This window comes from Misgurnus anguillicaudatus, chromosome 13 (assembly GCF_027580225.2).
Source record: "Misgurnus anguillicaudatus chromosome 13, ASM2758022v2, whole genome shotgun sequence".
Classification (NCBI taxonomy): domain Eukaryota; kingdom Metazoa; phylum Chordata; class Actinopteri; order Cypriniformes; family Cobitidae; genus Misgurnus; species Misgurnus anguillicaudatus.
This window is the reverse complement of record NC_073349.2, coordinates 23,510,795-23,537,195: the sequence shown is the minus strand read 5'-3', so window position 1 is coordinate 23,537,195 and position 26,401 is coordinate 23,510,795. Positions and strand designations below refer to the sequence as shown.

Sequence of the window (26,401 nt, the reverse complement as noted above, 5' to 3'; positions counted from 1 at the left end):
AGTGTACTACAAAGTGTACTACAAAGTGTGCGTCTTTCAAAGTGTACGTACTACAAAGTGTGCGTTCTTCAAAGTTTACTACAAAGTGTACTACAAAGATTACATACTACAAAGTGTAATACAAAGTTTACATACTACAAAGTGTAATACAAAGTGTACTACAAAGTGTGCGTCTTTCAAAGTGTACGTACTACAAAGTGTGCAGCCTTTAAAGTTTACTACAAAGTGTGCTTCCTTTAAAGTGTACTACAAAGTGTACTACAAAGTGTGCATCCTTCCAAGTGTACTAGAAAGTGTGCGTCCTTCAAAGTGTACGTACTACAAAGTGTGCGGCCCTTAAAGTTTACTACAAAGTGTACTACAAAGTATTCTTCCTTTAAAGTGTACTACAAAGTGTACTACAAAGTGCGCTTCCTTTAAAATGTACTACAAAGTGTGTGTCCTTCAAAGTGTACTACAAAGTTTACTACAAAGTGTACTACAAAGTGTGCTTCCTTTAAAATGTACTACAAAGTGTGCGTCCTTCAAAGTTTATTACAAAGTGTACTACAAAGTGTACATACTACAAAGTTTACTCCAAAGTGTACTACAAAGTGTGCGTCCTTCAAAGTGTACTACAAAGTTTATTACAAAGTGCGCATCCTTCCAAGTGTACTAGAAAGTGTGCGTCCTTCAAAGTGTACGTACTACAAAGACTTGGGTTTAGCTGGGCTTTTACAGACTGGGTCACAAATATATTATCTAAATATTGGCTTTACTAAAACATTTAATGGAACTGGTCTACCAAACATATTTATTTGGTTGGTTAGTTAGTTAGTTAGTTAGTTAGTTAGTGCATAGTTGTTTGTTCAGTGCGTTTACATTCACAGCTTTGCGGGCTTTTATTTTGAAAGTCGTTGCAGTAGGCTGCCATCACGCTGGTGTCGCTATTTTCAACTGCCTCACCAGCTAAAGATTCACTCATCACGTCTCTTATCGCAACACTAGATTGTTGTCTTGGTTTTTCAGCCTCGATTCTTTACTGATGAGGGACTTTCGGCCCGACTGACACAGGGAGATGGGGGTACTCAATATTACAGACCAGGTGAGAGACATTTACACCCCGTTTATCGCGTAAATCAAGCAATTTGTTGTTCGTTCTCTTGCGTTCGTATGCAGAGCCTGATGCAGCTAGCAACCTGACGTTTGATTATACCGTGTACCTCGCAGATCTGCCGCGACAACTTGGACTTTCATCATGCATTTACTTACAAACCTCGTGTTTTTGCTGTATAATTAGGATCGGGTTGTTAGAAAGGAGTTTAAAATGATAAATGTCCCGTTTTTCACGCCCAGACGTTAGCATGCCAGCTAGCCTTGATGTGATGGGTGTCAGCCATCCGCATAAGAAAACATCTATCTTTTATTTTTTAAATGCACGTTTTTATCAACATATTTAACGCATATATCTTACTATGGTTTAGAAATGACTTGATTTAACATGATGGCACGCAGATGTTTATCCTATTTAGATCCAATAGCAATTCTGATGTTGTGTTGCAGCTGGTTAATAATACTTTCGGTTTACCATCAGGCCCAATGATGAGATCGGTTTATTTATGCATATACATTAAACACCAAAAACGCACAATTGTCACATCGACACCCGTTATTTTAATTATTGAATATAATTTGAACATATTTGTCATGTTTATCCTGTATTTCCCCTCCTCCAGCCGCCTCTGGTCCAGGCCATATTTAACCGGAATACAGATGAAGTGAAGCTATTTTTGCACAAGAAAGACGAAGTCAATGCACTGGTATGTTTTAAACGTCATATGTTGGTGTGAGCTATTACATTATACCAATAACAGTACAATTGGATATATTCAGATTGTGTATACCCATAATGGGTTTTGTGTGTCATCACTGTGGAAGTAAAAGCATAAATCTGTTCACATTTTATCTTGTAAGGACCAAGAGCGTCGCACACCTCTTCATGCTGCTGCCTGGCTGGGAGATGTTCAAATAATGGAGCTTCTCATTACTGCAGGTATAGAGATAAAAACTACACATTTGCTCCTAATGCATACATATTTTTATTAATATAATCGATAATTATGTTGATATAGCTAAAATATGTGATATAGTTACAGCTTAGACTGAGTAACTAAAGGTTTGACAGGAAGAGATCATCTGACCAATAAGCACAATAGCCAATCAGAGTTAGTTTTATTTAAATGCCATTTTAGGGGTGGGATTATCTAATATGCATTATGCCACATCCTAGCGCCGATAAGAAAACATTTTGTACCTTCATTAACGTTAAGACGGCTGGTTCAGAGTGTGCCAGATTTAGAAAGCATTGCCCAGTTTTGTGCATCTTTTACTTCAGTCGGACATCAGGCCGTCTGCAGATGGTTTTTGCCAGGATGTTTTGTATGCCTTTAAAATGCTTTTATCTGCCAATACTCATTATAGGTCGATATATCGTGCATTTCTATTCTATGAATTGATAAAAGCATTAAAGGCGTACATTTTATCTTTTAGTAACCGTGTGATGATTTCATTGCCTTGCCTTCTTCTATTCATTTCATTTTAAAGGTGCGAATGTCAATGCAAAGGACCATGTGTGGCTAACACCATTACACAGGGCAGCTGCATCCAGAAATGAGGTAAACATCAGGGTGTATGATTTATATGCCCGAGAAATAGCCTACTCGTAGCATCATTGACCAATTTAACAAGTTCATACAGTGAGTCAAGCATGATTTTTTTTATCCAGAGGGCTGTGGGGCTGCTGCTGAGAAAGGGAGCTGACGTGACCGCACGGGATAAGTTTTGGCAGACACCACTGCACATCGCGGCAGCCAACCGGGCCACGCGTTGCGTCGAGACGCTGCTGCCTCACATGACCAGCCTGAACATGGCCGACCGGACGGGCAGAGCGCCCTTGCATCACGCTGCTCAGAGTGGATATCAGGAGGTAAAGTGGGATTAGTCATTTAATGCCTGCTTGGTGTATATAGAGATGGACCTCTTCGGCCCTTAACATCTTTATTTAAACACTCGAGGCTTGTGGAGAATCGCAAATGAATGAATAATCTTTTTGTAGATTTTTCATATAAGCTTGAATTAAATCTGAGCAACATGAATCAACATAAGTGGTGTACCTCTAATGCCCAGGTGGTTTCAATAAATGGATACAATGATGCTTTGTGTCTCTCCTGCACACTAGATGGTTAAATTGCTGCTGAACAAGGGAGCTAATCTGAGTGCCAGTGACAAAAAGGACAGGCAGCCTATTCATTGGGCCGCGTACCTCGGTGAGTTTTTACTGCGATCTACCTGAATATGTGAACTACAAAGGTGTATTCACACAGTTTCTTGTTCTCGGGTACTTTTTAAACGTGTTGGTCTGTGTAAACATGCCATGAGACGCTTAGTGACGCGTTTTCAAGTGAAAAGCTTTGTGAAATCGTGATTTGATAGCGGTTAAGGCCTTTGTCTCACATTCATTGCAACTGCATGGAATAAAATTAACAGACCCTCTGCTTTCAAACAAAAAAAATCTTTTCATCCTACCTTTATTTGTCCTCTTTTTATAACCTCTTAAATTTGGGTAGGTTTCTACAAAAATACCAAATTTTGAGCAAAAATCTAAGATAATTCAATTTTTGTGAAGGGCTTTTGATAGAGATCAGATTCAGAGCGATCCTCAAAACATACATGGAGTTAGAACTGTTTGCGCTAAGGGGATACTTTTGGGTTTTATACGTTTTTTATATTATGTTGATGTATGGATGGGTGACTAACCTGTTTGTGTGTCTTCTAGGACATCTGGAGGTGGTTAAGCTGCTGGTGTCTCAGGGCTCAGATAAGAGCTGTAGGGATAAGCGGGGTTACACCCCTCTCCATGCTGCTGCTGCCAGTGGCCACGTCGATGTGGTCAAGTACCTGTTACGCAATGAAGCTGAGGTAAGAACAACTTTGTGCTATCTTCCAAAGCTTCAGTCATTCATATTTTGGTTGTGTTGGAATTGTAACATTTATAATAGACATAGGATCGGCACTAGGGCCAGGTTGAAAGCATTTCAGCCCCCTTGGCGGCGCTTGATTGGTTATCCTTTTTTTATGCTGATAAAATGTCACCAAGCCCACAATAGATGTTTTGTTAGATCTTATAAGGTTGAAAATTACAGCTTTTAGCGCTACCTAATCTGTTGTTACTTCTAATGATAACTTAACCCTTAGCTAACTGTCTATCACCTTGTCACTTTTAGATTGATGAGCCAAATGCCTTCGGAAACACTGCTCTTCATGTGGCCTGCTACACGGGACAGGAGGCCGTGGCCAATGAGCTGGTCAATCGCGGGGCCAACGTCAACCAGCCCAACCACCGTGGCTACACGCCCCTGCACCTGGCTGCAGTGTCCACTAATGGAGCTCTCTGCCTGGAGCTCCTGGTGAACAACGGTGCTGATGTCAACATGCAGGTGTGATGCAGGAATAAGTGCTCAGGTTGCATGTTGCTTTTTTTGCATTTCTGAGAATAAATGTTTCCTCTCTCTTTAGAGTAAAGAAGGGAAAAGCCCTTTGCACATGGCAGCCATTCATGGACGTTTCACTCGTTCTCAGATTCTCATTCAGAATGGTCAGTACTTTTCCCTACTCAACTTTTCCATCCAGTATCATGTTTCTTTTGTGGCCCTGCTACTCGGTTCGAATCCATTGCTTAGAAGGCGGTGGTATACAATGGATGTGTGTGGCGAATGCATGAATGTTTTGTGTGTTTTCTGTGCAGGTGGGGAGATAGATTGTGTGGACAGATATGGCAATACTCCTCTTCATGTTGCTGCTAAGTATGGCCATGAGCTGCTTATCAGTACTTTAATGACAAACGGTGCTGACACAGCCAGGTACGCAATTGAATGGGACTGAAATAAATAAATTTTTTTAGGTTTGCAGTGCTCACGGTTTATGTTCAGTTGTGTTTTAATGTTATTAGTGAGCTGCAAAACTGGCCTTAAAGGTGCAGTGTGTAATTTTTAGAAGGATCTCTTGACAGAAATGCAAAATAATATACAAAACTATATTATCAGGGGTGTATAAAGACCTTACTTAATGAACCGTTAGGTGTTTATTACCTTACAATGAGATGTTTTTATCTACGTACACCAAGGGTCCCTTTACATGGAAGTCGCCATTTTGGGCCGCCATGTTTCTACAAAAGCCCTTTACAGACAAACTGTTTAACTAAGTTGTCTCCGACGATGACCTGTGTGTCCGGTGATGGCTACAGTAGCTTCTCTATGTGTTTCAAAAGCAAGGGGTTTGCAGTGGACTGAGCCGTTGGTTGCAATTCACAACCTCACCACAAGTTGCGCTAAAATTTACACACTGCACCTTTAAAGGGACATTCCACTTTTTTTTTAAATATGCTGATTGGCCAGCACCTCTACAGTCAAACATCTGATTCCTACCGTTTTGAAATCCATTCAACTGATCTCCGGGTCTGGCGCTACCACTTTTAGCATAGCTTAGCATAATCCATTGAATCTGATTAGACCATCAGCATCGCACAAAAAATAACCAAAGAGCTTCGACACTTTTCCTATTTAAAACTTGACTCTTCCGTAGTTCGTGCACTAAGACCGACAGAAAATCAAAAGCTGCGATTTTTCTAGGCAGATACGACTAGGAACTACACTCTCAAAGTGGCGTAATAATCAGTGACTTTGCTAACATGGCTGCAGCAGGCGTAGTGATATTATGCACTGCCTGAAAATAGTCCCCTTGGTTCCTTTTAATAGCAGGGACTATTTTCAGGCAGTGCATAATATCACAGCGCCTGCTGCAGCCATATTACAGCAGCAAAGTCCTTGATTATTACGCCAGAATGAGAGTATAGTTCCTAACCATATCTGCCTAGAAAATTGCAACTTTTAATTTTCTGTCGGTCTATGTACACGATGTAACTACAGAAGAGTCAAGTTTTAAATAGGAAAAAACTCTTTGGTTATTTTTTTGCGCGATGTTAATGGTCTCATCAGATTCAATGGATTATGCTAAGCTAAGCTAAAAGTGCTAGCGCCAGACCCAGAATTCAGCTAAATGGATTTCAAAACGCTAAGAATCATATGTTTAACTCTATAGGAGCTGGAAAATGAGCATATTTTCAAAAAAGTGGAATGTCCCTTTAACTTCCGCGAATGGGATGATGTGTTAAAATAAGATGATTTTATTTTGGAAAGAAATTGGACACGCTGTGCTCTACAATGTCATGACTGGCATTGGTAATTCCTGCTCATTTGCATAAAGCTGGACACGTTCACATAGCCAGCTATTACTTTCACGAAAATACATCTCAAATCAACAGATGTCATTGTCAATGAAAATCACCAAAAACACTGTTAGTGGCCAGTATATTACAGTGAGTGGGCTACAGGCAGCACATGTGTATAAACCAGACCATGAGTTTGCATTTACAAGGAAATTGATTGTAATCTCCAGTCAGTTTGCATTTTATCTTCCTATAGTGTATGTAGTAAAATCAAGTTTTTTTTTCTTTCTACAGGCAAGGGATTCATGGGATGTTTCCTCTACATTTAGCTGTCCTTTACGGGTCCTCTGACTGTTGTCGTAAGCTACTTTCCTCAGGTACACACTGTTCATCTCTTACAAGTGACCAATTGCAGAGAGGACCATAAAATAGGACAACAATGTCTGTTTTTGGTTAAGGGAGTGACCTTCTGTAGTCTGTTTGCTAATGCTAAAATGATATGATTATGGACAGATGCCTTTTTTGTGTGTCCAAAGTTCTCAACAATTTAGGACTACATAAAATGCATTATGATATTGCTTCTCCCGATTTTTGGCATTTATGCGAGACAGCAATTGGTTGAGTGCAATCTTATTTACATACTAATAGTATATTGAACTTTTTTATAGTTTAACCAGTTGAGTGCTCTCACAGAACAGCAGTGTTATCCCCTCTAGCTACACAATGCAATGAGTGTAACTGTGTGTGTGTTTGTGTGTGTATTGTAGGTCAGCTGTACAGCATAGTGTTGTCGATGAGTAAAGAGCACGTGCTCTCGGCTGGGTTTGACATCAACACGCCAGACAACTTTGGGAGGACCTGTCTACACGCTGCTGCCTCTGGAGGGTGAGACGAGAGCTTTACTTAAAACAGACAATTTAAAGGGACACTTTCCCATTTTATGCAGTGTATTCCTAAAAACAGAACAAAGTGCTAAACTTGTTTTTTGTATTTCCCTCGATTATTAGCATTTTTATTTTCATATAAGAGTACTTAAAAATAAAGACCTTTTAAAACAGAGGAAAATTGGTTCTTATCTAAAATTTAGATTGTGGTGCTTTTAAAGGGACACTCCACTTTTTTTAAAAAAATATGCTAATTTTTCAGCTCCCATAGAGTTAAACATTTTGATTTTTACAGTTTTGGAATCCATTCAGCCGATCTGGCGATACCACTTTTAGCATAGCTTAGCATAATCCATTGAATCTGATTAGACCATTAGCATCGTGTTCAAAAATAACCAGAGTTTTGATATTTTTCGCAGTGATATTACGCAGTGCCCGAAAACAGTCCCCTGCTATTGAAAGTTTCCAAGGGGACTATTTTCAGGTGCTGCATAATATCATTGCGCTTGCTGCAGCTAAGGTACAACAGCAATCAAGTCCTTGATTATTACGCCAGAATGAAAGTATATTTCCTAGTCATATCGGCCTAAAAAGCGCAACTTTAAATTTTCCGTTGGTCTTAGTACACGATGTAACTACAGAAGAGTCAGGTTTTAAATAGAAAAAATATTGAAACTCTTTGGTTATTTTTTAGCGTGACGCTAATGGTCTAATCAGATTCAGTGGATTGTGCTGAGCTATGCTGAAGGTGCTGGCGCCGGACCCGGAGATCGGCTGGATGGATTCCAAAACGGTAGGAATCAGATGTTTAAATTTAGGGGAGATGGAAAGTGAGCATATTTAAAAAAAAAAAGTGGAATGTCCCTTTTATTTATAAAATCAGGCTGTTGTGTTTGAATTTGATTCATGCTGTTGGATTTAGTGACGTCAAAGCTATGATCTAGTCTGTTCCTCAGAAGTCTTGATTTTTCTTCTTTGTTTTCCTCATTCAGAAACGTTGAATGTCTCAATCTGCTCTTGAGCAGTGGAGCGGACATGAATAAGAAGGATAAGTTTGGAAGGTACAAATCTTTTTGCCTTATTAAAATGTTGTCATGTTGAGGCTGTCAAGAGCATGTGTGTCATTTCTGCCGAAAATCAAAAGAAAAAATGTTATGCTTAAAGATGTATGCAGTATTTTTATGTTTAAAAGCACATAGGGTGACATTTACAGAGTCATATGACTTGTGGAGCATGGTGTTAGGGTCTGATTCCCAAGAAACACATTAAACAGGGCTCGAAATTGCGACCATTTTGGTCGCATATGCGACCGAAATTTAATCTGTGCGACCTTAAAATATATTTGGGAGCATTTGTGCGACTGCCCATTTTGTTGTGACGCGAGTTGATTGTGATCCTGCGTGCTGGCGCTGTCCCAGGTTCAGTGTTCTCTCCAACGATACATAACCAATCAAATTTCACCATTAAGTTCTTGCGTTTAATGAAGACCGCAGATTGGCTAATATGAGCGTCAGTCATTCCTTGTTGCCGTGAAGCGCGGAAATGTGAAAAGACGAAAGCGTCGCGAGCATGACGAGAGCGAGCCGATTACAGCCAAGGTTATTACTGTATTTTTACGACGATCCGGATTCAAATGTAACTCCACCACCGGAAAATACGAGTTGACGTTAAACCTTTCAGAGTGGCTTAAAGATTTCGAGTGTCTCCGCTATGAAAATGTAACTTACTGTGTTTACTGTAAATCCTGTAAAACGGCGTTAATGGCGGAATCAAAACATTTTAAGCGCCAGACGTATCTTGCTTAAACCATGGCGAAAGTGCCAAAAATACAAGACGTGTCATGACAAATGTGTTTATTATTGATGGAGACACCGAGCTGTCTGTCAAAGTGTGTTTGATGGTGTATGTGCGCATGCGCTGGTGAATGGACATTCGACAAACATCCTTGTGGTCCATGTTGCTGGTGAATATGACAATGCTGATGGTATGTTTTTGTTGTATTTTTTAAAACATTGCCTATTTAGTAGTAAAAGCATCCTGGTAATGCAGTTATCAATACCAATATATATTAGCCTTCTATATTAGGGTCACTTTTGTAATGTCACAATTAATCAGTGTTTTACGTTTTTGCTACATTTTCTATGTAATCTTAATCATGTTACCTGTAATTGTTAAATTATTATTGCTGCAATACTATTTCAACAGCATTTGGGTATTAATTTAGGAATTTATGCAGCAAAAAATAAAATAAAATAGAAGACCAACTTTTAAATGCTGGCCATAGGACGTGTAAAGCCCGGTGGTGGTGTTTTATTTTTAATAAAATAAATCTATTAACATTTACTTTGTAGTTGTGGTGCTTTTAAATTTTTTGATGGATGCGCCTAAATTTTTGCTGGTGCTCCTAACTCTTTAAAGTTGGGAGCACCAGTGCTACCAAATAAAAAAGTTATTAGTTTTGAGCCCTGTTAAACTTATTTTATTTATTATATTGTATTGTATTATTATATTTTATTATTATCAATAAAGATTACTATACTGCCCTACAAACTCTGAAAAATTGAACCAGGAGACTTTGTCCTACACAGAACACATGTCACAAAGCATATTTCAGGCCAATTTTGAGCAAATGTGTAGTTACTTTGCCTTTGGGGGGCAGTATAAATGATTCAGTGTTTGAACGCAAGTGTTTTTGAAACAAGTATGTGGTATGTCTCCTTTTTTAGGACACCTTTGCACTATGCGGCTGCTAATGAGAGGTATCAATGTGTGGTCGTGCTAGTAGGAGCAGGGTCAGAGGTCAATGAGCGAGACCGTTCAGGCTGTACACCCCTACACTATTCAGCAGCATCCACTTCATTCTGCAGGTGAAAGCCTTATACGTGCCTATGCACCTTTAGAGCTTCATAGCAACGTTGCAATATTTCCGTAAACTGCTTATGGTGCACAGAACGTATAGTGATACAGAGTGTCTGTTTCAGAACGGACCGACCCCACGCCAGCACCCATCAGAACCAAGAAGAGGGGGAGAAGGAATCTTTCCTGTAAGTCCAACCGTCCAACAGTTACATCAAACTGCTTATAATTTACTCACTGTCTTTCACAATATGGGTGATTCTCACGAAATCCAGATTTAAGTGTCCACCATCAAAATAAAAAAAGCCCTTGAAGCCAATTTTACTATAACCATTATTTTTAGAGGATTTAAAAAAATATTTCCTATAGAATTATTTACATTTTTTTAGATTATCATTATCAAAAATTATCATTACCGCAACATGATATTACATTAAATATATGCATTTATAAACTCGTGTTTCGGTAAAAAAAAGATACGTTTGTATTAAGAAAAAAACAATGAATATTTGGAGCTTTAAAGATTGATACATCACGTAACAATGTTAACTTCTTCATACAACATATCATGCTTCTGTGGCTTTTTTGCTTTGTTTTATAAGCTATTTTTTTGGGCCAGACCTCTGACTAATATTGTTGCCTACATTCCATTTGTTACATAAAACATTGACATAATCTGTCATTCCTACAGGTGCGTGGAGCATCTGTTGGATAACGGTGCGGATCCGTCTCTGTGCAACACTAAGGGATACAGTGCTGTGCATTACGCCGCGGCCTATGGCAACAAACAAAACCTGGAGCTGGTAAGATTGATCTTTCACTATTAACGTGATTTTTTTTTTGTTACCAGTATAATGCTTGATTCACATCTTGTGTTTTGTAGCTTTTGGAGATGTGTTTCAACACTTTGGAAGAGAAGGAGAGCTGTGGGCTTGTGACCCCTCAACACTTGGCAGTGCGTACAAAAAGATCTGGTTACGATTAAGTGGTTGATGATAGTTGTTGATAATTTAAAATCTTAAAATATTGACCATCACATCATCTGTCAGGTGGAGTCGGGTCATTGGGAATGCGTGGCTGTGTTAATTGAGTCTGGAGCGTGTGTGGACGCCTGTGACCCGGTTGGCCGCTCCATCCTTTATGTAGCCTCCCAGAAAGGACACGCCCGCTGTGTGGAACTCCTGCTCAGCCAGTCAGCATCCTGCTTTCTGACCGAGCACCGCAGTAAATGGGGCCCGCTTCACGTGGCAGGTACTCAAGGTTGAATTTGTTTGTGATAATCGTTTTTTATGTTTGTGAGAGTTTGAAACATCACTACGTGTTTTATTTTGTTGGTCAGCTGCAAATGGCCACTCGGAATGTCTGCGAATGCTGCTCTGTAGTGAGGGTGGAGTCGACCTCGTCAATGTCACCGATATTGAAGGACAGTACGTATGAGCTTGTTTTTTTGTTTTTTACATTGTGCTAATTTCTTTAGGTTCAGTATTGCTTTTAAAAACTGTCAATCGTAAATGGTTACGTAATATTAAATGTTCTCTCTCCGTAGGACTCCCCTGATGTTGGCGGTGTTGGGGGGACATACTGACTGCGTCCATTTGCTGTTGGAACGAGGGGCTTGCCCTGATATAAGAGACAGGAGAGGAAGAACAGCCTTACACCGAGGGGTGAGACACTAAAGACATCAAAAATCTGTTTGGGTTAGTCCTTACATGTGGGCAGCTCTGACCGGTCCTGTTTTTGTAGGCGGCGATGGGTCGGGAGGACTGTGTAACCGCCCTGCTGTCCCACGGCATCTCGGTCCTCAGCAGAGATTTTCTGGGCCGAACCGCCATCCATCTGGCTGCCTCTTGTGGCTACACTGATATTCTCTTTAATCTTCTTTCTGCTGCTGACCACTCCCACCCCCACGACCCAATCGCGGACCGCCACGGCTACACACCCACACACTGGGCAGCATATCACGGTAAAACCCCTTTTTTCACATTACTTTAAAAAATTTCGTGAAAAATAAGTGTGCTTTTGAGAAGTGACGTTTTGCTTGTGAACCAGCAGGTCATGAAGACTGTTTGGAAGTTTTACTTGAACATAAACCATGTAGTATCCAGGAGGGAAACCCCTTCACCCCACTGCACTGTGCTCTGTAAGTGCTCAAATATTTTTACTGCGTGAGCTTTTTGCATATGAGAATTGATATTGAGCCTGTACCATCCTTCAGTGTATTTTTACTTTGTATCTACTCCATAATGAAAGTCTGAAATTACAATTTCAATTGACATAAGAGACACTCCACTTTTTTTGAAAATATGCTCATTTTCCAGCGTCCCTAGAGTTAAACGTAAAAGTTGATTTTTACAGTTTTGGAATCCATTCAGCTAATCTCCGGGTCTGGCGGTACCACTTTTAGCATAGCTTAGCATAATCCATTGAATCTGATTAGACCATTAGCATTGCGCTAAAAAATAACCAGAGTTTCGATATTGTTTCTATTTAAAACTCGACTCTTCTGTAGTTACATCGTGTACTAAGACCAACAGAAATTTTAAAGTTGCGATTTTCTAGGCCGATATGGATAGGAACTATACTTTTATTCTGGCGTAATAATTAAGGACTTGGCTGCCGTAACATGGCTGCAGGAGACGCAATGATATTATGCCTTGTTAGATGAGTATCCATGTTACGGCAGCAAAGTCCTTGATTATTACACTGGAATGAGAGTATAGTTTCTAGCCATATCGACCTAGAAAATCGCAACTTTAAATTTTCCGGCGGTCTTAGTACACGATGTAACTACAGAAGAGTCAAGTTTTAAAAAATAAAAATATTGAAACTCTTTTGTTATTTTTTAGCGCGATGTAGGGCTGGGCGATTAATCGAAAAATAACCGAAACCGAAATTCAGAACCTCTAACCGACATTATTTTATCATGTCGGTTATTTCGGTTTTTAATCCTGTTAATACTTTCCCTTTAAAAACAAACTGCTGCGTGTGATGTTGCGTAACTCCGCCCCGTCCTGTCAGTGGCACAGCGAAACATGGAGGAGAACTCAAACACTGTTTAACTGAGCAGCAGGATCATCTAGTGCCCAAAAGAAGCACAGTACTTTTTTAAAGAAGTACTCGCGAATGTGCAGGCACCTGTGACAAAAATACGGAATGCGCGATCGGGTTTTTACCGCACACGCGCTCAGTTTAATCTACCAATGGGTCTCTAAGCAGCCCGGGTAATGTCATCACATCTCACTCACTCAAAACCGCGAAAAGACGCGCCCGCGTGAGTTTAATTAGACACTTCAGAGATGACGGAGAGAGAGAGAACGGGAGAACTTCTAGTCTACATTAACACCAAAAGCATTACAGATGAGAATAAATGGCTTAGACATCAGTGCCCAGTTAAGAAAAAATGGATTGAATACAAGAAACGTGTAAAGGATACAGTCCAAGTATGTATTTTGCCCTACTCATCTCATTACAATATGCTATCTGGATACAACTTATTATGTATGTATCTGATGTCTATAATTAGTCATGGGGGTTGTATGATTCTTTGGTTCATAACTTCCCATTCTGAAAGTTTCATCAATTGTACATAATGACATGCAACATCTGCATAGAGTTAAGTCTATTTAATATTTTTCAGTAATGCAGTTATTTTGAGAAAAATGTGAATAATTGCATTGCAGGCTGATTTAAGGTGTGCCCTAAACTTTCCAACCTTGTCAGTGAACTATGAGGCAAAAAATAATCGTTTATTAATCGTAACCGATGTCAAATGTTAGATTAACCGAGGTTTTGATTTTAGGTCAAATCGCCCAGCCCTAGCGCGATGCTAATGGTCTAATCAGATTCAAGAGATTATGCTTAGCTATGCTAAAAGTGGTGCCGCCAGATCCGGAGATCAGCTGAATGGATTCCAAAACGGTAAAAATCGAATGTTTATCTCTAGGGGAGCTGGAAAATGAGCCTATTTTAAAAAAAGTGGAGTATCCCTTTAAAGGGATAAACGCAAAGAAAGATATTTATAATCAAGCAAAAAGCAGGAGCACCGTTGACTTGAAAAGTAGGAAAAAAATACTATGAAAGTCAATGGTGCTCAAAATATCTTCCTTTGTATTTATCAGAACACATTTTTTTTAACGGGTTTCTAACAATATGGTGATGAATAAATTATGTCACAATTTTCATTTTTGGGTGAACTATCCCTTTAAGATTTTCATTTAGCCACATTAGAAACAGCCATTTTCTCACATCCTGTTTATGTGATGTCCAGTTATGTTTTAAAGGAAGTATTAAAAAATGCTGTATTATGTCAGCGGCACAATATATTTTAATCATCTTGCTCTGTGTTGTACCAATATCGTCTCGTTGCAGAATTAATGGCCATAGTGGTTCTGCAGAGCTGCTGTTGGAATCCAATGTTTGTAATTCGCTGGTAAACATCAGGGACGCCAAAGGAAGGTTGGTGCAATAGTTACACAAAAAAACCGCTAGAGCCGTTAAAGCTTACTGTAATTAGGGCTGCACGATTAATCGTTTTTATACCGAAATCGCGATGTGAATGGATGCGATTTTCGAATCGCAAGAAATGCGATTATTTCGATTCAAAACTATTAAATATAACAATCATCTAGTACGCAGTTTTTGACAGTTCGCTTCATGCGCATTTTACGTTTGATGCAGTTTAGACCAATAGAGTGCATTAACACTGAGGTGTTGACTACACGTCATCACACCATTTGGAAAACATGAGCGCGAGCAGCAGTTCAACTCCTCAACAAAGTGTACGGCCATATGATTTCCCCGATGCGGAAAACACGGACAGAATCGCGAAATGCATACAAATGGAATTAACTGCACAACGCGGAATGTCATGAAGTTGGCAGATTTTGGATTCAGTCATTTTAAAAACGCATTATAACTCATTAACCGGCAAATGAAAGGACAGAAATGCGCGAAAACATTTCCCTTTTGTGTAATGTTGGACTTAAAGACAGGTGTATACGTCCGTTTCTCGTCATGCATCGCAAACAATGACAAGCGCCTCATCAGACTATAAGCAGGTTTCATTAAAGCCCGGAACACAGCAGACGAAAGAGGTACATTATACTTTCTTGCACGCGCACATCTGCACCGCTTTGAATATTTACAGGCATAAGGGTTCATGAAGTGCGCACACAGAGAGCAGTCAGCACAAGCGTGATCACTAAACTTACGTTTTCTTTCTTGTCTAAGTGAACATAAACAGCTGGATGTTTATCAGTATATTGAAGCAGAGCAGTTTTAAAGCTGTCTTGTGTCTTAAAGTGACAGTAACCTGCTGCTTTCTGTGTCAGAAATGTTTATTAAACACCAAAAATTAAAAGCACTCCTTACTCTTAACTGAATAAGCTTCTGCAGCTCCACATTTAAAATCCTACAGTGAGGACTGTGCAGTCTTTTATTTGTATTTTTTGCTTATGTTAAATCATAGATTCTAATAACTAATATATTTACATTTATTACAGATGCCTGAAAAGTAAAACAAGATGAGTATAGTCTTATGATTAAAAGAAAAACTAAACATTTGCTTGTCAGATGCATTGTTGTAGTGACAGCCAAAATACATTGGCCTATATGTTATTTTAAATAAAACTTTCAAAAAAAAAAAAAATTAAATTGTATTTTTTTTTTTAATGTTCTTAGATTTAAAAAAAAAAAGTTTGTCTGCAGAATAGCAAAGTCCTGCAGACAACTTGGTACAATGTTTAAGAGGTTTTAAATAAACAGTAGCACAGCATCTTTCTTTGGTGCTATTAAAACCACCACAACAAACCTGGATGTACCTCTTTTATTATATACTAATGAATCGCACTTTAAATCGCGAATCGCAATTTTGATCAGAAAAATCGCAATTAGATTTTTTCTCCGAATCGTGCAGCCCTAACTGTAATTAAACAAAATGCTTTGCTGACAGGACCCCGCTTCACGCGGCTGCAGTCGCTGAGGACGTGGCTGGGCTGCAGCTGGTTTTGCGGCACGGAGCCGACATCAATGCCGTGGACCACTCAGGACGTTCTGCACTGATGGTGGCCGCTGACCATGGGCAAAGCGGTGCCGTGGGTAAGAGTTAGTTAGTCTGGCACGTATGTTAGCATGTATACACACAAGCCTTTCAATGCTAGCGCATGGCTAATTATGACTAACTATCTTGGCAGAAAATGTGTACGGCAGTGCACTTGTACTTGGATCATAATCCCTGACTGAAGCACACATGTGACTCGTATTTGCGTTTTTGGTTTTAATGCAGATATTCTGTTATTGTCTTGCACAGCCCTGCTTCTCCACAGAGCCAAAGCTGACCTGTCCCTCCTGGATATTAACAAGAACACTGCCCTTCATCTAGCCTGCAGCAAGGTATAAAGAGTAGTTCTTCATTCAAACTCTGTCTTCAGTCTCTTAAGTTTTACCAGTTACAGAGCTTTACCAATAAACATGTTTGACATGTTTTGTGTGTTAAGGCTCATGAAATGTGTGCCATGCTGATCTTGAAGGAGATCCACAACCCTATTCTCATAAACGCAACAAACAGCATGCTTCAGATGTGAGTTCTCCTCTCAACCCAACCTTTATACCTTTGAATCAAAATACGGGATTAAGCGTTTGACATTTTTTGGGAATCTGTATGTGTTTCAGGCCCCTCCACATTGCCGCTAGGAATGGTTTGGCTTCAGTGGTCCAGGCGTTACTGAATCGTGGAGCTACAGTGCTGGCAGTGGATGAGGAAGGTTAGTATGCACAATATATTGAAATTACAAAAATATCCCAGAAGTTTACAATAAATGAAGGATTTTAGTACTTCAAAAGCTTATGTACTGTCAAAGTTTTAGTGAGACTGGCACACAATTTTTTTATGTGTGTGTTAAAAAGTTAATATTCATTTTACGAACTTAAAGCATTGTAGTATTGCACATTTGATCTTGCAAGTTATTGCTTTTTTCTCACATTATCGTGCATCCCTTATTTCTATTGCTTTATATTTTAAAGGGACACTCCCCTTTTAAAATATTTTTAAAATAGGCTCATTTTCTAGCTCCCCTAGAGTTAAACATTTGATTTTTACAGTTTTGGAATCCATTCAGCAGATACCTGGGTCTGGCGGTACCACTTTTAGCATAGCTTAGCATAATCTATTGAATCTGATTAGACCATTAGCATCGCGCTCAAAAATAACGAAAGAGTTTTGATATTTTTCCTATTTTAGCATAGTTTAGCATAATCCATTGAATCTGATTAGATCATTAGCATTGCGCTCAAAAATAACGAAAGAGTTTTGATATTTTTCCTATTTTAGCATAGTTTAGCATAATCCATTGAATCTGATTAGACCATTAGCATCGCGCTCAAAAATAACGAAAGAGTTTTGATATTTTTCTTATTTTAGCATAGCTTAGCATAATCCATTTAATCTGATTAGACCATTAGCATCGCGCTCAAAAATAACGAAAGAGTTTTGATATTTTTCCTATTTTAGCATAGCTTAGCATAATCCATTGAATCTGATTAGACCATTAGCATCGCGCTCAAAAATAACGAAAGAGTTTTGATATTTTTCGTATTTAAAACTTGACTCTTTTAATAATAAATAATAAAATAATCATATCAGCCTAGAAAATCACAACTTTTAATTTTCTGTCTGTCTTCGTACACATTGTAACATTTTTTTTTAAAATGTGTCCCTTTTAGTTGTGATAAAGAAAATATTCATGAATAGAAAGTCAGAATACATCCAGTCGAACACCAATTCAGCTTGTAACATCAATACAGCAATCGAACTCTTAAGGGGCATACACGCCAAATGCGAATTCAACAATTTGCACGAGTAGATTACATACAAAGTCATTGCAAAGATGCGAACTCACCTGGGGTGATGAGAATTGGGTGGCGCAATTGCCACGAAAACACGCACTATTCTTAGCGGAACAAGCGAACATTCGCATGACACCAAGTTAAATCCCGCGAGTAATCTAGAGCGAGGAACATAACGCTTCGCGTTTGGTGTGTACGCAGCATTAATGTAGCTCCATCTAGTGGTGGTTTGACTTTCTCTTCAGCTAACTTCTCGTGTGTTTGATCTCGCAGGTCATACTCCAGCCCTGGCTTGCGCTCCCAACAAAGCTGTGGCCGACTGCCTCGCTCTCATTCTCTCGACCATGAAGCCTTCCTCCTCCGTGCCCTCCTCCTCTTCACCCTCTTCGCCCAGCCTCAACCTGCTCAAGCACTGTGGCATTACCGCCGCCTGCCCCCCTCTGCCCAACGGAGGCCTTCGCCATGGTTACGGCAAAGATCGCCATGGTGCTACCATCGGCTTGGATGGCTGCTTGACCGAGTGAGGCGTCCTTGCTCGCTAAAAACAACCGGCGATCTCGCTGTCGCTCGGAAAGGTCCTCTACACACTTAGATAAACCTATATGCAATTACAGCCACACATTTCTCCTGTGCCAGTATCGAAGCGTTTCTTTACGCAAACACGAAAGGATGAATTTAGCTATTTATTTATATTTATTCCCCCGCCCCTACCCCTGACTCCCATCTTAAATGCTGTCTGTTCAGTATGAGTCTAATAAGTCGAAAATCTAAGCCATTTAATCGAACCTGGTGACTCAAACCTTATTTCCTTTTTCGTTTCGGTCGATTCGATTTTGACACGGTTCATGTTATAATTATGCAGGTGTGTGTCTCCATGGTAACAGTGATAATGGATCAGTTTCCATATCATGCCTCTTATTTGCGTGACGCTGTGGCCTTCTGTAGGAATTTACAGCCTGCCCTGAGGAACAATTTAAACGGGTTACACTCGATTTGCATGAATTTTGCGGGACCATGTATTTGATAGTGGTCTTGTGTGTGTGTTGTGTGCGTGCGTGTGTGTGCGACATCCACTTTTGAAAGTTTTTTCATCCCATACTTGATTCTTACATTTTGAGGTTTTTATGTGAGGTGCAATCTGACTTGGCACAGATCAGGAACAACAAAACATCCGAACAGAATAATTTTTGACGTAAGGGAAAACCATACTACCTTAAGCCAAAAGACCATTGACCTCCTGCCAAAGGGGTCTGATATATATATATATAATGCATGTTTACTGTTAGATAAAGGAAGGCTTTGGAGGGCGGATTAGGTTTACAATGAAGGTGTCTGCTAGTCTACATCACTGTTTGTCGTTTGGCAGAAGAAAGTGTTTTAAATGTCATGCTGCCAGGCATTGAAATGATGAATTATGAAGATGTTACACTATGGAAATCTAGTAAGCACAAAATGTCTTTTATGGATACAAACTATTAAGAATGCAGTTGTCATACACAGTACTCGCTCCTTGGACCTCCAGTTGTATTTATTTTTTGGGGCTCGTCATATATTCAATTAAATCTACTGCTTGCTTTTTTTAATGGTGTTATATTTACTGTGGATCTGCTTTTACAGTGCCTACTAAAGTAATTTTTTGTCCGCGTAAGGTCCGTTAACCCAAACATCATATTCGCTCCCTCAAGATGAGTTTTTCATTCGAATCCGACAAACTTTCCGATTCTCGTCGTGGTTATTTTTTCTGACTCGAGGGAGTTGAAGGACCTTTTTAAATTTAGGTGATAGGAGGAGTCATGGGTATGACCAAAGTAAATCCAAAAAATGAAATTGAATCGAAGAACTGAAAATAGCCGTTCACCCCTGCTCTTTATAAAATGCTTCCTTATTGCCAAAGGTAGATTAAAGTTAAGATTGTGCTTCCATTAGGTTGTTTCACCTAAACCGCAAAATAAGACCATGTGAATGAGTGTTCGAAACAACATCTCTTTGTTTGTGCACCACAAACAGGCAATATAAGCTCAGTCACAAATGAGACAATCAGTTATAAGGGCTTTTAATTTTACCATAGATTTCTTTTTTTTATGAGCAAAAGCATCAACACCTGATTAGAAAGAGCTTATACAATGTAAAAAAAAAGATCCAAGACAAAACCGTACAAACGTGAAATTTTATTCTCGATTATACCAATACTAGCAGGATTGATGTAGATAGAGTAGTAGTTTTGAAGTACCGTGACGGATATTTGTATGAAGGTGCGTTCGACAAACAAGCTATGGTAATGTGAGATGTTTAAATGGCCGTGTGGAGAGTGGATTTTACTGATTTCTGAAATGACCTCTTGTTTTTTGGCTGCTTACTCGAGACTGTAATCCACGCAGGCCTGATATAAAGCACTTGCTTATTCAATAATAAAAAAAAGAAATAAAAAAAGATTTAAACTTGTTCACAAGCTGCGAATTTCTGACCTCTACTTGCAAGGGTGCAAATAATGTGCATGCAAACATTAAAAGATTAGATTAGTGTCGTACTGTTTGGGGTTTACCTAGCAATTAATGACGTTAATATGTAAGTTTATCACGTATAGGAACTTCTCTTGGGCTTCGGTGGAGGGTTTTTGATGCGCATGTATACAGCACAGGGTACGATAACGAAGTGCAAGTCGATGATGAGCTTGTTATTTGCACTGCCAGTTACAAGCGCTGCTTGTAGTTGTACAAATAAACTGATTATTTATACATTAAGTTAGCTTGTCATACCACACGTAGTCGATAAACAAGTGCCCGTGGAGCCTGTGACGATTTTTAGTTATACATTTCATCCAGTGCGAGAGAAAAGTGCTGCTTTTGATTGAGGTGATAGTTGTGTATTTATTCGCGATCGTTTATATCCAGCCAAACAAATGAAACGTACTTATTTTAGCTCCTCGAATTTGTAAACGTCGCATTGGGATTGCACTAAAACTGTTGAGGTGTTTTGTCGAATGTAGCAGCTTGCTTCGATGTTGGTGATGAAATAATAATAATACACTTAACAACTTTGTAATCGAACCCTTTCGGAAACCTTTAAAAGTTGGCGCGTTTGCTGTTTTACGTATATACAACAATAAGGGAACCAGTCACAAAGTGGCAATTTTTGAGTTTTTTTAGGGTAGGGTATAACTGGTTTGGGCAGTTTACGCCCCCAAAGTCATTTAGTGCCATAACTTTTTTCTTTTTCTCATTTTGATATGCTTGTAAAAATGTGAATGAATGATTCGGTTTTTGTGCGTGCGTACAAGACCATTACCAAAATAAGAACAAATCCAAACTAGCATAAGCTACTGTGCCCATTATATATATTTTTAGAGATTCACATACTTTAAAATGCCAGTTCGTTCACAATCAGACAGTTAAAAGCCAGTATATTTATGATGGAGCTTCCCAATGCTAATTACTTAGCATTTAGCCATAACTTAGCATTTAGCAAGTCGTTCAGTCAACGGCTCCTTCGAAAATGATATTTTATAAATAGTTTCATCTGCTAATTTGGGAAGAGGTTTAATTCTATACGTAGTGGGACATTGAAAACGCCTTAAATCTTTATTAACTGAAGGGCAGATTTGAATTTTACCAAAATAAAGCATTTACACGTCTTTTTAAGTTTTGTTCTGAATCAACGAAGTACAATATTATTTTATTTCATTTTTACACACCTGAAGGGCCAGCTTTCATTGCCTGTTATGACCAAGATGGTTGCAGTTACATGCGGGTGGAGTTATCTGATAATTGTAACCATTTTGTCGGAAAGCAGATTAATTGTAGCGCAGATAAATGAATCTCAGTGTCCTTATTGTATGCTCATCCTTGCATTTTTGTATTTATCAAGTTTATTTCTCACAAAGGTATTAATGGCTGATCGAATGTCTATTTACCTCAGAGGACCGCCGTGTCCCTACTACTTGAAGACGCATCCATTTAAGGCAATACTCAAAACACCCGTTTCATTGAACCTATGTCTAGCTCCCGACTTTTTGCCTTAAGAGGAAACGGAATAGTTTAGCAGACGCAGCACTTGAGAGATTTCGTTAACCTGGGATCTCGTCATTCCTCGATCGGTGAGATTCCGAAAGAAGCACATAGTTGTAGAAGTTGATTTGCCGAAAGATGTACCATAACGGCTTCTGGCCTCAAAATTGCACTAGAAGATATTATTATGATGATGATGATCATCTGCGAAGAACACAGGAAGTGCATGGTGTAAATGATTCGGAAAAACCTCGAAGCAAAACGTAAATTTCGGCCAATGATAAAATGCCAAGGTAATATTTCTCCATTCCACTGTCTTGAATGCAGTGTTTAGGTAGTAAAAACTTGTGCCGTCTTATAAATGCAAATCTTTCTAACAAGGTAAATAACAAGAGCACAATAGTGAATGTGCTATATACGTAACTCCTCAAGAACTTTGGTCTGCATTGTCTCGACGTGGCAGTCTTACCTCATAAACTAGTTGTCCTTAATATTTGTCGTGCTATATATATATATAAAGGTACGTGAATTTCGACTAGGTAATATTAGCTACGCATGCTCCACGCAACTGGAATCCTGAGGTCGCGTTCCTGAGGCCTTGCGATGTGGAGAACATTGGAGTTTTTCAAGAGGTGCTCTTGAGCTTGCATAGATGATGTCTATTATCCTGGCCTACTGTTTGCTTCATACTTCTGATTGAGTTTTTTTACTTGCTAAGCACTAAAAAAATCGTGAATCCACTAGCGAATGATATAATCAAAAATGGCTGCTTCACACGTTCTCATCGGCAGCTTGTTTTCATAAGGCTAGTTAGCTACAAGACCATCGGAGCCTGACTGAATGGCTGATCTCACAGGGCATGTAGGGATCCCTTTAAAAAACATTGTTTCATATGAAGAAAGCTATGCAGGAATATTTTCGTTTAATCTCACCAATTTGCATAGTGCCACCAGATGCGCTTCATTCGCCGACCATCGTTTTCATCTGTAAATTCGACACTGCTTGTTGGCTTCGGCTGAGAATGCGACTGCTTTGTGTGGCATGCTGCTATTTCTTTGGAGTCTGTAAGCGATTTTTTTTTTTTCATCACTTTGCGACGACTATGTGGGATTGTGCCTTTTGTTATCAAGTACATGCCACAGGGTATGGTCTTCCGTTTAACACCTTTAGTGAGCCTTAGGATTGAACAACTGTTGTGCGTCTCGAAAACGCGGTTGCGTTTTGAGCGGTCAAAACTCTCGATTTAATTTGTCAGCGCCACCGATAAATAATCTTTGTAAATTGAATTCAGTGATACACCGATTTGGTCGGTTCTAGCTAGTGACCTGTTCGAACTTTATGGAGAAAAAATAACGTGTTTAGTTTTACAAAGTGTGAATTCTTTAGTGAACTAGATGTGTGCCGTGTTGTTTTTGTGTGGTAATGCATTGGAGATTAGTCGTAAATCCAGTGTCTCGTAGAATGTTGGCATGACTCCTTTTTGTCTATGTTGTATTGACGTCAAACGTATCCACCTGAAATGGACTGAAGTGCAATAACTTTTCTGTGCGCCATAGTATCCTTAACGGAGGAAATGCCCTCCTGCGTTATTCATCTTTCGTTTTACCTATTTATTTTTTTGGAATTGTGCAAATTCGAACTCCTTCCTGCTTTGCCTACACAATTGGCACTTTCTTGTGGAATGTACAAAGGACTTGGTGGAAACTGTGATGGGTGTAAACTTTGTGCATACTGGAAAGATGGCATTTCCGTTGGTTGGTCGATCGGTCGTGAGCTCGGAGAGTGCCGTTTTCCAGTCCCACTTAAAGTCAGTGTCTGCTTTTGTAGCACGTACAGTGTAATTTGTGCATGTTTGTGTGTGGAGGGGGGGTTAAATCTGTTCATTTACCTCTGATCGTTCGTTTCGATACCAAAAGCAAAGCGCATTGCCTAGAATTGCAATTCTTTATCGATGAATAAGGAATGTGATGTGATCATAAATGTTGTTATTAAACTGTGTTGATCATTGTTTCCAGGGTTTAATTCCCCCCACACAATTTTTTCAACTTTGGGCCATACGTTATGCGGTACCAAAGAACGTTTTATTGTTAAACTTTTTTTTTTTTGCTTTGCAGATGCTTGAACATAAAATCAAGATCCCCAACATTCGTCATGTAATGCATTCAAAAAAATTAAAAAACTAAGCTTGTAATGAAACATTCCTTTTGAATGTCATTGTATAAAATAAAAGTTTTGTTTAATAGTTGGCAACCAAGACCGTAAGTCTTTTAGTAATCTTAGTCTAGAATAACTTATTTACTTATTTCAAGGTCCTTCATTTTGGCCTCAAGCAATCAATGATTTCATATTGAACCTGAAACACAGGTAGCACACAGAGTAAAAAAAAATATATCTAGTATTTCACAACATATAGGACCAATGTATGTCTCTGTAGAGATGGCCACTTGACTTCTTCATTCAAGAACAAGCAATACGAGTATCAAGAGACGTACGTTTCTTACGATTTGTTGGCTCTGGTCGCTTCGGCCTAGCTATTTAATCTGTGGCACCTTAGGTTAACACCCTCTTCTTGTAACTGAATCTAACATAAAAGATTTCAGTGCTGAGAGAGAGCCTTATTTCAGTCAAACTGAATGTGAATTGGATGTGTGCAGGATTTGGCCATTTTTCAGAGGACTGGCTTTATTCACGGACCTTCTTTGTTCCACGTTTAAATCCAGTTACAATAGGACCCACCGTCTATAAGACTTCAGATGTTCGCTGTTACACAAAAATAAAAGCAAAAATACTATGATGTGGCTTTGTTTCCATTGTTGTAAAACCAGAACCGAATGGCTTGGATAAATAAAACAGGGTTGATATCACTGCTTCCAAACTTTACTCGACATGCCAAGTATTTGACTTAAAAACCAGTTACGCACTGGCTTGAAAAAACAACGACCCTGAGATTCAACGGTTTACAAAACAATGCACTAAATGGTTACCTGAAAATGCGATGTGATGCATGTATCGTTCGCTTATATCCAAGCTTTTAGTTTCAACAATGGAAACCCAGCGACGGATCGTGTAGTGCAGCGCCCAGTATGTTTGCCTGACTCTGAATATGAGCGTTGTGTGCGAATGCAAAATAAACAGGGGTCATACCGAGCCCTGTATACCTCATCGACATATCTGCAAATATGCTTATCCTGTCTTTAAGTTGAACTTGTAGGAGATACCATCACCAGCAAAAGCCTGGGACCATTGCAGGGTCTACATCACACCAATTCTGTATCAGTGAACGAGATCATGACCTGCTTGCGTAAAACACTCTGCTTCAAGCCTGGATCGTACCGCGGTGTTACCGAGAGTTAGAAACGCAAGGCATTTTAAGTAGCATTATTCCTACCTCTGTATTACAGCTTGATGCATCAGAATCTCCACCAGTTGTGTTGAAACATTGAAAAATATATGTATATGGAACAAATATTTAACATTATAACCAACAATCGGTAATATAAGACAACAGTTTGCGTGTTTGACTGTGTCTATCTCTGTGTAACATGCTATTTATAAGTGTAACACAACAGAGTACCACTGGAATGTGAAGCCAGACTGTATTATTGCTAATATTATTATATTTTTCTCTTATTTTTTTCTTTTTAACTTTCTCCCCATAATATTTCAAATGATGTCACAAGTGTCTTGCCTCTATCGCTCTTGACTTTTTTTTTTACAAAACAGGGAAAAATATCAGCCTATACTAACTGGCATTTACATTTGTATTCATTTTCCCCCTTTTTAATTTTTCTTTCACTTCTAAATGTTCACTGTGAGCGCTCTGAACTCAAGTTTACAGCTCTTGGTTGTGTGTACGTGTATCTGGTTGAGTTCAGTAGAGTGCGTGGCTGGTTGTGTGACTTTGGTACTGAAGCAACAACTCTAACAATTTTCTACTGGTGTCTGGGGTTTGAAAGGGGGTCGGTTGCTGAGTTATGCACATTTATTCTGTACTAAAACGGGAGTATATAGTCCCCTAGCCTTACGCCCTTCCAAAACACTATAATCCGTGTTCGCTCCCTGCCATTTTTGTACGTATCCATTAAGGAACCAGGGGCACGGGAAGATTCGATACGCTCTGCCCAAATCCCTCGAGGTGTTCGAGTGACCCGAGAAAGAGAACCCTCACCCTTTCAACCCCGCAAAAGACCTCAAGCCATTCATTTCCTTATGTGACAATGCAATCCAGAAAGCACTTTGCCTTGTTAATTCATAGTATGAGCTTGTGAATGGTTACTTGTTACTAACAGATGTGAAACTCTGTACGTGTATTTAAGTAAGAAAGAACATAATCATTTTTAATTTAAGCTTATTAAAAATGAATTGGTCTCTCTGACTTTAAAGACAAAAAAAAAATCCCATATGTTTTTGTTAGTCAGGTTTATGAACTGCTGCAGCCAGTAGGTCTCGTCGTTCAGTATCGTGGCTTAGAATTGGTAATGTTTAAATAAAATGCTATTGCTACATACAAGTTGTCGTTGTGTGTGTTTGTACCGTTTCCCTTAATGCTTATA

The 26,401-nt window shown here is 39.2% G+C and overlaps 1 protein-coding gene across 2 annotated transcripts; it reads left to right on the top strand.

Annotated features, from left to right (window-relative positions):
- The first annotated feature begins 921 nt into the window (after positions 1-921).
- Positions 922-26,358, top strand: ankrd52a (ankyrin repeat domain 52a). Of its 2 annotated transcripts, none has more exons than XM_055187411.2 (28): positions 922-1,084; positions 1,716-1,799; positions 1,954-2,032; positions 2,584-2,654; positions 2,765-2,965; positions 3,218-3,305; positions 3,815-3,957; positions 4,263-4,475; positions 4,555-4,633; positions 4,784-4,898; positions 6,557-6,639; positions 7,030-7,147; positions 8,139-8,207; positions 9,873-10,013; positions 10,128-10,190; positions 10,694-10,805; positions 10,886-10,957; positions 11,052-11,253; positions 11,342-11,429; positions 11,549-11,666; positions 11,746-11,965; positions 12,052-12,142; positions 14,371-14,457; positions 15,953-16,098; positions 16,310-16,392; positions 16,497-16,579; positions 16,672-16,763; positions 18,118-26,358. In XM_055187411.2, exons 1-28 carry the CDS (start codon positions 1,058-1,060, stop codon positions 18,366-18,368), a joined length of 3,219 nt encoding a protein of 1,072 aa, XP_055043386.2. In that variant the 5' UTR covers positions 922-1,057; the 3' UTR covers positions 18,369-26,358. The 2 variants fall into 2 exon arrangements, with proteins under 2 accessions (XP_055043386.2, XP_055043387.2); XM_055187412.2 differs by having other exon boundaries at positions 923-1,084; positions 12,055-12,142.
- Positions 26,359-26,401: the final 43 nt, after the last annotated feature.

Coding starts and splice junctions, on each gene's coding strand:
- ankrd52a (XM_055187411.2), top strand. CDS start 1,058: ATGGGGGTACTCAATATTACAGACCAG. Junction 1,085..1,715: donor TACTCAATATTACAGACCAG/GTGAGAGACATT, acceptor CCCCTCCTCCAG/CCGCCTCTGGTCCAGGCCAT. Junction 11,966..12,051: donor ACACTGGGCAGCATATCACG/GTAAAACCCCTT, acceptor CTTGTGAACCAG/CAGGTCATGAAGACTGTTTG.